We start from the raw sequence: 10,453 nt of genomic DNA, 5'->3' as shown, positions 1-10,453 counted from the left end.
CGGCCCGCACATGGGCGCGGGGCTGGGCGCCGCGGGTTCGAGGCTGCGCTCCGCTCCCTCGGCTCCGCTCCGCTGCCCGCCCGCCATGGCCCGGCGGAGCGCGCTCTCCATCCGCATCGTGGAGGGCAGGAACCTGCCCGCCAAGGACATGTGAGTGCCCCCGGGGGGGCCGGGACGGGTTTGGGGGGACACCCCGGGAGGGAGCCCCCCCCCTGCCCCAGGAGTGCTGTGGGGTGTCCCTCCAACAGGTCCCTGTGCTTTGGGGACACCCCTCCCAGGGTGGCTTTGGGGTGTCCCCCCTGCTTTGGGGGCTCGCCCAGAATGGCTTGGGGTCCCCCTCAGCAGTGCCTGTGCTTCGGGGGTTCCCTCCAGGATGGCCGTGGGGTCCTCTTGCATTGGGGGGTCCCCCCAGGGTGACTTTGGGGTGTCCCCCCAGCGGTGCCTGTGCTTTGGGGGTTGTCCCCAGGGTGGCTTTGGAATCGCCCTTGCTTCGAGGTTCCCCACCAGGCTCAGGGGTTTTGGGTGCCCGCAGCAGTTCTCGGTGCTCTGGGGACTCCCTCAGGAGCACTTTGGTGTCCCCCTGCTTGGGGACACCCCCAGGGATGGCTTTAAGGTTGCCTCCCAGGAGCACCCAGTACTGTGGGGTGCCCCCAGCAATGCCCCCAGTTTGTGGGGCTCCCCCTGTGCTGCCATGGGGCAGGGCTACCCCCACCATGCACCCCCCTTATCTGGCCCTGGAACTGGGTCCTTTGGGGGGGACCCCTGGACATGCAGCAGGACCCCTGCCTGGTACAGCAGGCCGTCCCCCAGAAGGAGCAAGGAGGAGCCCGGGTGCTCGGGCCCCCGTCACCGCTCCATTCCCAGCCTTGGCTCAAGCCCATCTGGCTGCGGTCCGGCGGGCTCCGCTGGCAGCCCCTTGGGTCGGGCTTTCACTCCTTGGCAGCCCCCCATGGGCTGCCCACGTCTCCTGGCATTAGCCTCATCGCTCTGATCCTTATGGGGTGGGATGTGGGGACAACATTGGGGTGGCACCGGGGGGACGGCATCGGGGTGGCCCCCAGCTGCCAAGGCAGTGGGAGGCTGTTGGGGAGTGCTTGGCAGCCGGGCAGGGTCGGGGCTGCCGGAAAACCAGCAAAAAATCCCTGCAGCCGTCATGGAAAAAGAGGATAAACAAGGAAAGAAACATGACTTTTTTTTTTTTTTTTTTCTTTTTTTAAATCCCATGTGTCGGGGCCTGATTTTTAAATCCCTTGGCATAACTCCCTGCTGGCAGCTTGAACCAGCGTGGGCAGGCTCTGGTTTTTAGGAGGCTTTGCTTTTTAGGAGAATGTGTTGCAGAAAGCCGCTGTGCGATAACTCCTCGAGCGGAGCTTTCCAGATCGGAGGCTTTGGGACGCGGCTTTGGGCAGGGAGAGCTGCCACCCCGGCAAGGAGGGAAACCCGAGCGCCGGATCCGGCACTCTCACCCGCTGCCGCCTGACCTTGGTGGCCGCTGGCCGCCGGCCCCCTCCCCTGTGGACGGGGGCTTATGGGATCCGGTTCTCCGCTCTGCCCTGGCGCAGCCTTTGGGATGGCTGCCCGTGTCCCAGGGGGGGAAATCCATCTGCAGGGTGTCAACGGCAGCCCTGGGCATATTCGCAGGTCAGACTTTGCTTGCAAGCACCCACGGGTGACGGGGCACCCCCAAACCCCTGTGGGCCCCCCCCCCAGCTCCTGCCGGATTCAGCAGAGGCAGTTGCAGGAGCAGGATTTGGCCGATGTTGCTGTGGTTTGTAAGTCCCCTGGTGCCACCCCGCTCCAAGGAGCCGTGCCACCGGCAGCCCCCTCTTCCCCCGGCGGCAGCAGGGTGATTTCAGTGGGGTTTAGCCTCGGTGCCAGACTGTGGGACTGTGCCCACAGGTCTCCCACCTCTTCCTGGTGCAGAAGAGCCGCTGTTTGGTTTTGTCTTCCAAGCCAGCGCCCGCCCAGCGCGGGGCTTGGCACCGTACGGCCACCAAACCATGAAACTGCCCATAAAGAGGCAGGAAACCCGCTCCTGCTTTCGCCCTCCGGCACGTCACTGCCTAACGCCAGGTCCAAAACCCAGGCAGGCGGGAACGGCCGCAGCAGCTCTGGCTCAGGCCTGGGTGGGCTCTGCCCCTGTGTCCCCCCCCAGGACGCAGTGGGAGCGTGAGCCCCCTCCCAGCTGAGCGCTGCAAAATCCTCCCCTGCATTTTCATTGCAAGAAAACAAGGAAATTTTTTATTTTGTTTTGGTTTATTTTAGTCTATTTTATTGCCCCCCCAGGGGCTGGGCAAAGCGGCGCTGCTGTCTACACCAGTGAATTTTTAATTGCAAAACTCAATGCCTCAGCCCCCGGCGCTGCCTGCTGGGATGGATGGCTCCGGGAAGCATGCATGTTTATTTCCTCCCACCCTCACCCCCCCAATTTATACTGTGCTATCCGTCTTTAACGCTTCAGTCTTCATTTCCTCTTTTTAAAGCCCAGCCTTCCCCTTTCCTAGCTCCTTCCCCTGCACCAGCCCCCCAGTCTCGCCTCCCGCGGCCGCCCGTGCCGGCGTGGGGGGGCCGGGGCTGGTGGCCGAAGCGAGCCGTGCCCTGCGCAGGCACCAGCAGGATGCCCAGCGCCCGCTGAGCGCCTGCAAACCTTATCAATCTCTTCCCTTGACATCTCCCGGGCGCCGGTTAGCGTCCAGGGATGACGATGCTGCGCGGACGATGTCACCCAGTGCGGTGCCGGGTTTCCCCACCCGCCTTTGGAGCGGGGATTTATCCCTCGCTGATGCGGATCACAGCCCACGGGAGGACGGATTTTGGCCGCCCTGCTTTTTAATCCCTGGAGCACGCGATGCCCGAGTATCGCAAGGGTGGCTCCGTGGCACCTTGCGTCCCGGGGGACGCGGAGGGGCCCGTGTGCTCAAAACGTCCCCGTGCTGGGGACAAGGTTTTCCCGCTGCCGGTGTCGAGGCAGCTCCCATCTGAAGCCTGCCCTGCGTTGCCGGGCACGGCTCGGGTGGGCAGATGTTCCCTTTCTGCCTGCGTGCTCCCTGCCCGCTTGATGGTTTGCATAAGGCAGGGAGTGTCAGCAAGAGGCTCTGGTTAAAGGTGCTTCATCCACCGCCCTCATTAAAACCCTCTCGAGTGGAGGGCTGGAGATGGGAGCAGGCAGGCAGAAAGCTGGTCTTAGCAACCTGCCTGCGCTGCCAGCACCACGTGTGGCCCGAAATGCTTGGGGTGCCTCGTGATGGGGATGCCAGTGTGGTACCCGGGATGCACGACCCAGAGAAAAGAACCCCCCCGCAGCCGTGTTTTGCAGGGCAGGGAGCACCTCAAACCCTTTCAATCCCCCAAACCCTTTTAATCCCCCCCAGCAGCTGGCTTTCAACCTCCATGGTTTTGGGATGGAGAAATCGCTCCGTGCTTGGGGTCCCCACCCGTGCGGTCCCCCCCCCCGCTTCTCCGGGACACTCGTGGCTGGCTGACGAAGGCTACGAGGACCGGCGTTAATGAGTAACCGTGCTCAGAGCAGGCTGCTCTGTGCCGGCTGCCTGCGGGACAGGAGCCACAACCTTTCCACCCTCTTGGCCAGCACCCGGGTCCTGCCGGCTCCTCTGCCTCCGGCCGGAGCCCCCACCCCTGCCTCCAACTGAGTCACCTCGTTTCTGAATAACTGGGGCAATAAGCTGTAAAATGATGATTTTTTTTTTTGGCAGCGGCGCACAGGAGCGATGACTCGGGTCATCCCCGGGGAGGAAGCGGGGTCAGAGCATCGCGGCGGCTGCCAACAGCCCGTGGCTACCGCGGCACACGCTGCCTGCCCTTCACACCCTCTGCATCACTGGAGGTGTCCCCAGGGATGTCCCCGTCCCTACAGAGGTGTTGGGCTCTGGGTGCACCCCGGGGCTGGAGGAGGCTGCTGTGGCCTCGCTTCCAGTGTGTGCGACGGGGCTGCGGGTGCCTGAAGCCGTTTCGGGGAAAGGGTGGGTTTTGTTTGTTCTTTGCCTTCCTATTTGGAAGAGGAAAGCCACTTTCAGCTGCCAGCGGGATGTGGTGGCCGGACACGGTCAGGGATGCGTTTCCCCGGGCTGGGAGTGAAGCCGGGGTCACCATGTGCCTGCAGCCATGGTCAAATCCACCCGCCGAATTCTTTGGCTTCTGGGGCTGCCTCTGTACCCCAGCACCCCATAGCCCCGGGGTGTCCCTACAAGGGGCACCTGCGAGGTGGGTTTGCCAGGGCTGAAGGTTTTGGTCGCCCATGACCATGAGAGCCCCGTGGGGTTGGGGTGGGGGGCCAGGGCCGTGGCTGGCGGCGCTGACAGAGCCGTGCCGTGTCCTTCTAGCACGGGGAGCAGCGACCCGTACTGCATCGTGAAGATCGACAATGAAGCCATCATCAGGTGAGTGGCTGCATGTCCCTGGCTGGTCCTCAAACCTGCTGGCACACCTGGCTCCTGGCAGGTTCCTCCAGCCACCCTGCTGCAGGCACAATGTTGTTGTTGTTGTTATTATTATTATTATTATTATTACCTGCTTTGGGCTGAGCTGCTCCTGCAGACGCAGGCTGCGATGTCTAACAGCTCATGGCCACCCCCCACCCTGTAAGTGACCCCCCCCATGTCTTGCCAGCCCAGAACCCCAAGACAGGACGGGGACAGGGACCCATTCCCTGCCCCAGCTGAGGGTCCAAAACTGTGGGTGCTGCCCCCCGCCATGTGTCACAGAAAGCCGGGGAGCTCACAGGGCTGGGGAGGTGGGGAGTGCCCCGGTGAGGCAGCCCCGTGTTCCCCCCCCGTCACCAGTGCCATCTGCCCCGCAGGACTGCCACGGTGTGGAAGACATTGTCCCCGTTCTGGGGGGAGGAATACGAGGTGCAGCTCCAGCCCACCTTTCACAGCATCTCCATCTACGTCATGGATGAGGATGCGCTCAGGTACGGGAGGTCGGCTGCAGGGCGGTGGGGGCTCGGCATGGGGACTCGGAGGTTGGTGGCTTTGCCTGCCTGCGTGCTCAACCCCATTGTAGACACCAGAGAATCCACGTCTGGCCATGCTGGCTTGGGCTTTGGGACACAAACGGGTGAAGTTGTTTCCTGAGGTTATTTTCCAGCTGGCAGCAAAGGGTGGCTGACACGCTCCATGGGGACAGACACGCCGTGGTGGCCCCAGCCCGGGATACCCGGGCACCATTTTTCCCCGCCGAAACGCAGGCAGGGGCTGTCCCGCCTGGGGCCCGGCGGAGCGGGCGGGCTCCGATCCCACGCCGTGTCCTGCTCTCGGCTTCTGTTTTCCAGCCGCGATGATGTTATCGGGAAGGTCTGCATCACCCGGGACATGCTGGCGGAGCACCCCAAGGGTAAGGGGACGGGTGGCCGGCAGGGTCCCAGCAGGGACCCGTCTCCCACCCCTGCGACGAGCCGGTCCCGAAGGTCCCCCCGGTGACACCCCCCCCCATGAGGGTGCCGTCTTTTCCCGCAGGCTACAGCGGCTGGATGAGCCTCAGCGAGGTGGACCCCGACGAGGAGGTGCAGGGGGAGATCCACCTGCGGGTGGAGGTCCTGGGGAGCCAGGGCAGCCGGCGGCTGCTGCGCTGCACCGTGCTGGAAGCCAGGTGAGGAGGGGACACGGGGGGTGGCAGGGGGCTGCGTGTGCAGCTGGGATGTGTACGGTGAGTCCTGGCTGCTCCGTGACTCGGTTTCCCCACTGTATCAGTGTCTTCTCAGTTATCCTGCCTTGGGTGCAGAGCATCCTCCCCACCACCCAGCACCTGACGGGGGTCCCGGGGCAGGGTCCGCCTCGTCTGCTGGTCTTTAGGGTGTGCATCTCGAGATGCTGGGGAACCGAGGAGGGGAGTGGGTGCCGCGGGTGCCCTTATTTTGGGAGGATACTGGGAAATTCCCCCTCTCCTCGGCAGGGATTTGGCCAGGAAGGACCGGAACGGCGCCTCCGACCCCTTTGTCCGCCTGCGCTACAACGGGAAGGTGCAGGAGAGCACCGTGAGTTCGACTTCAGTTTGTCGTGATCCCCCAACCCGCTGGCGGTGCAGGTGAAATTATCTCACTGGGAAGCCCGGACCTCAGCCAGGAGCCATCCCTGTCCTCCGGCATCCCCATCTTGGCATCCCCAGGGGGGCGTTGGATCCACCTGGCGAGAGGGGATGAAGCCGTTGCCTTTGCAGGTGGTCAAGAAATCCTGCTACCCCCGCTGGAACGAGACCTTCGAGTTCGAGCTGGCTGAGCCCGCCGGGGAGAAGCTGTGCGTGGAGGTGTGGGACTGGGACCTCGTCGGCAGGAACGACTTCTTGGGCAAGGTGAGCCCCCAAACCCCGTCACCGCTGCCGGGGGGGCCTGCCCGGCTGCCTGCCCGACCCCCTCCTGCCATCCCCTCCTAGGTGGTGTTCAGCGTCCAGGGGCTGGAGGCGGCCGGGCAGGAGGAGGGCTGGTTCGGGCTGCGGCCGGACAAGTCCAAGCCGAGGGAGGACGAGTGAGTCTCAGCATGGGGTTGTTGGAGGGTACCAGGGGTGGTCCCAGTGCCGTTGTCCACAGTGGCGTTGGGGAGGGGGTTATTCCTGGGAAGCATCATCCCTTTGGAGGGGCAGCTCCTGGAAATGCCCTTTTCTGGGAGCGGGGGGTAAGTGCAGGGCAGCCCCACCTGCCCGGCCAGGCTTTCCCGGGCTGTTGGGCCGCCTCCTGCTTGGTGAAGTACTTCTCCATCCCTGCATCCATCCCTCCGTCCACCCACCCACCCTGTGCTCCTGCAGGCACCGAAGCAGCTTGGGCTCGCTGCAGCTGCAGGTGAGGCTGCGGGACGAGACGGTGCTGCCCTCCCACTGCTACCAGCCCCTGGTCCAGCTCCTGTGCCAGGAGGTGAAGTCGGGGCGCCAGGTGAGGGGTCCACGCAAAGCCCTGCCGGGGCACCCACCTTCCTCCGGCTCTCTGCCAGGGCATTCGTCTCCCTCGGCCCATCACGTCGTGGTGCCTCTCCCCACCAGGACGGCCAAGTGCACCTGGTCACCCTCCTGGATGAAACTACCACGGCCGAGTGCCGGCAGGAGGTCGCCGTCAACTTGGTCAAACTCTTCCTGGGCCAAGGGCTGGTCAAGGAGTTCCTGGACCTGCTCTTCGAGCTGGAGCTGGCCAAGCCCTGTAAGGCTGGAGCGGGGAGCGGAGCCAAAGGCTTCCAACCATCTCCTGGGGCTGCAAAACCTCCGGGACCTTGCGCGGTGACTTTTCTGGGGTGACGGTTGAGGTTCAGCCATCACGCTGTGCTCTGGGTGGGAACCTGTTGGGTTCATCCCAAGCAACTCACGGGCTGAGGTTGGCTGAGGTTGGTGGAGGAGCAGGTGGCTTGAGGTTAGGAAATCCCCGTAACTCCCATGGAAATGGCCGGGGTTGGAGGGCACAGCCCCTGTAAATGCCCCCCCATGATTGCAGCTGCCCGGTGGGTGACCTGTGGCCGTCCCCCAGGCCACAGACCCTCTCCTGTTTTGCAGGCGAGCCCAACACTTTGTTCCGGAGCAACTCCCTGGCCTCAAAGTCGATGGAGTCCTTCCTCAAGGTGCCACACCACCCGAAACCTGCTCTTCCCGGGTCACCCTGGCTCTGGGCTGTCCCCACTGGGGCCGGTTCCCGGGGGGAGTACTGGGAGGGCTGGTGGGGCTGTGTCTTCCCTTGGGACTGGGAGGTTGGAGAAGGTCCCCTGGGTCACCCTTATCGGGGAGTCTGGGGGTGTCGGGTGCCGAACCTGCGGCCGTGCCCCCCATCGCCGTCCCCTGCGCGGTCCCTCGGCAGGTGACAGGGATGCCGTACCTGCACGCCATCCTGGGACCCACCATCACCCGCGTGTTCGAGGAGAAGAAGTACGTGGAGCTGGACCCCGGCAAGGTGGAGATCAAAGACGTCGGGTAAGGGGTGCACGGGGCGGTGGGGCGGGGGGGGCCCTGGCCGTGGGGTTGACGGTGCCGGTGCCCGCAGGTGCTCGGGGCTGCACCGGGTGCAGACGGAGGGCGAGGTGATCGAGCAGGGCCGCCAGCACCTCCAGTCCTACCTGGGCGAGCTGCTGGACGCCATCATCAAGTCGGCCCCCGCGTGTCCCCCCGTCATCCGCACCGCTTTCCGGCAGCTCTTCCGGCGCGTCGGGGAGCGATTCCCCCAGCACCAGGTTGGGACAGGGACGGGGGGGCTGTGCTGCACGCAAACAACCACCCAGTTTGATGTTGAAGCCAGCCCCCCTGTGCCTGGCGCGTCGATGTACGCGGTACCCGGGGCCGTCCCGCGTTGGGGCGGACCCTCACACCTCTCCCCCCGCCTCGGTCGGCTGCAGCACGTCAAGTTCGTGGCTGTCACCAGCTTCCTCTGCCTCCGCTTCTTCTCGCCGGCCATCATGACCCCCAAGCTCTTTCACCTGCGGGAGACGCACGCCGACGCGCGCACCAGCCGCACGCTGCTGCTCCTGGCCAAGGTGGGACGAGGGGGGACACCGTGGGGGGGGGGTGTGGTGTCACCCAGGTGGGGTTTTTGGGGTGCCCGGCTGCTTCCCATTGGGGAGGGCCGGTGACGCCGCCGTCCCCGGGGGTCTCCAGGCTGTCCAGATGGTGGGCAACATGGAGCCGGCAGCCGGGCGGGCCAAGGAGACCTGGCTGGCACCGCTGCTGCCCGCCCTGCAGCAGGGCATCGCCCAGATGAAGGACTTCATCTCCCGGCTGGTGGGGACGGAGGAAGAGGAGGAGGAAGGTGAGGGGGGACCGCTGGGCCCCCCCGCCGTGGTGGTGAAGGAGGGGCCGCTCTTCGTCCACAAGACGCGGGGCAAGGGGCCGCTGCCGGCCGCCGCCAAGAAGCTCCACTTCTGCCTCACCGGGGAGGCCCTCAGCTTCGGCAAGAGCCCCGGCGCGGAGGTAGGGGGGCGCCGGGGGGGCTGCGAGGGTGGTGGCAGGGTACGTGGCGCTGACGCCCTGTGTCACATCCGTTGTGCCCCGCCATCAGCGTAGCGGTGCCATCGCCCTGGCCGACATCCTCGCTGCCGAGAAGGTGGAGGAGAAGAGCTTCGGGAGCTCCCACGTCATGCAGGTGGTCTACGTGGGCGCGGGCGGGCAGCAGGAGACGGCCTACCTCCAGTGCAAGGTGGGACGGGGACGACACGCGCGTTACCCCCCCCCCGAGGGGCGTCGCAGCCCCCTGACCGTCGTCCCCCCGCAGTGCGTCAACGAGCTGAACCAGTGGCTGTCGGCCCTGCGCAAGGTCTGCGTCAACAACCCCCGCGTGCTCCGTGCCTACCACCCCGGCGTCTTCCGCGGGGACAAGTGGAGCTGCTGTCACCAGAAGGAGAGGACAGGTACCGGGCAGGGCACCCGGGACCCCCTCGGGGGTGCTGGCGGGGTGTCGTCGTTGTCCCCCCACCGCCGTCGTGAGCCCGCTGTCCCGCAGGGCTGGGGTGCGACCGGACCCGGCACGGCGTCACCCTGCAGGACTGGAGTGACCCCCTGGACCCCGCGGCGGAGGCGCAGCGCCTCTTCCACCACCTCCAGGGTCTCCGAGGGACCCTCCGGTGAGCCCCCGCCCCGGGGGGACCCCCCTGCACCCCCCCCCCGTCCTCCTGCCAACAGCCCGTCCCTCTCCTCCTCCTCTCCCTAGGGAAAAGTACTGGGAGCTGCTGGAGCCAGAGGGTGCCCCAAATGGCGCCCGGGGTGAAGGTAGGTGTGGGGGGCGGGGGATTTTGGGGACCCCGTTGGGGATGCTCTGGTTGGGACTTGTCCCCAGTGGTTGGGGGGGGGGGCTGTGGTGGTTGTGGGGTGCCCCCCTTGGGGGTGCGGGGTCTCACTGCTGCTCCCCCCCGCTCCCTGCAGGCACCCCCCTGCCCGAGGGGCTGAGCCGGCTCTTCGGGGTGCTGGGGGACCTGGAGGGCTGCCACCGCCTGGAGGGCAGGCCCGGAAGCTGCGAGGCAGACGTGAGGGGCCCGGTGCAGCCCCCCCCCGGCCCCGGGGGGGTGGGGGTCCCCGTGACTTGGGGACCGCGGCGGTGGCAATAAAGGCACTTTGTACCCTGCAGCCCTGTCCTGTCCGTGGCACTGGTGGCTCGGGGTGGGGGGGACGGGACAGCGCTGGGCTGGGGAGTGGTTAAAGCTCTGCTGGTGGCACTGGTGGTTCAGGTGGTGGCAGCACTGGTGGCCCTGCTCATGGTGGCCCTGGTGACATCGCTGGTGGCACTGCTGGTGATGCCATTTCTGGTGGTCTGGCTGGTGGTGGTGTCACTGGTGGCCCTGGTGCCATCTCTGGTGACACTGCTGGTGATGCCATTTCTGGTGGCCCGGCTGGTGGCGGTGTCGCCGGTGGTTCTGCTGGCAGCCTGGTGCAAGCTCTGCTGGTGGCTCTACTGGTGGCGGCACTGGTGACGTCGCTGATGGGGGCACTGGTTGCGTCGCTGGTGGCCACGGTGGTGGCACCACTGGTGGTTCTGCTGGGG

General features: G+C 65.7%; 1 protein-coding gene across 1 annotated transcript; it reads left to right on the top strand.

Annotated features, from left to right (window-relative positions):
- Positions 1–10,382, top strand: LOC115347770 (ras GTPase-activating protein 4-like). The gene is made up of 21 exons (XM_030029454.1): positions 1–150; positions 4,341–4,397; positions 4,817–4,930; positions 5,291–5,352; positions 5,475–5,607; positions 5,911–5,992; positions 6,175–6,306; positions 6,388–6,479; positions 6,757–6,880; positions 6,988–7,141; positions 7,489–7,553; positions 7,787–7,899; positions 7,970–8,156; positions 8,319–8,456; positions 8,578–8,889; positions 8,978–9,115; positions 9,191–9,326; positions 9,419–9,539; positions 9,626–9,684; positions 9,838–9,938; positions 10,140–10,382. The coding sequence occupies exons 1-21, from the start codon at positions 11–13 to the stop codon at positions 10,380–10,382; spliced, it is 2,703 nt and encodes a 900-aa protein (XP_029885314.1). The 5' UTR covers positions 1–10.
- Positions 10,383–10,453: the final 71 nt, after the last annotated feature.

The sequence above is a fragment of the Aquila chrysaetos genome, chromosome 10 (assembly GCF_900496995.4).
Source record: "Aquila chrysaetos chrysaetos chromosome 10, bAquChr1.4, whole genome shotgun sequence".
NCBI lineage: Eukaryota > Metazoa > Chordata > Aves > Accipitriformes > Accipitridae > Aquila > Aquila chrysaetos.
The sequence above is the reverse complement of the archived record's forward strand: the minus strand, read 5'-3'. Positions and strand labels throughout refer to the sequence as shown.

Coding starts and splice junctions, on each gene's coding strand:
- LOC115347770 (XM_030029454.1), top strand. CDS start 11: ATGGGCGCGGGGCTGGGCGCCGCGGGTTCGAGGCTGCGCTCCGCTCCC. Junction 5,608..5,910: donor TGCACCGTGCTGGAAGCCAG/GTGAGGAGGGGA, acceptor TCTCCTCGGCAG/GGATTTGGCCAGGAAGGACC. Junction 8,457..8,577: donor CGCTGCTGCTCCTGGCCAAG/GTGGGACGAGGG, acceptor GGGGGTCTCCAG/GCTGTCCAGATGGTGGGCAA.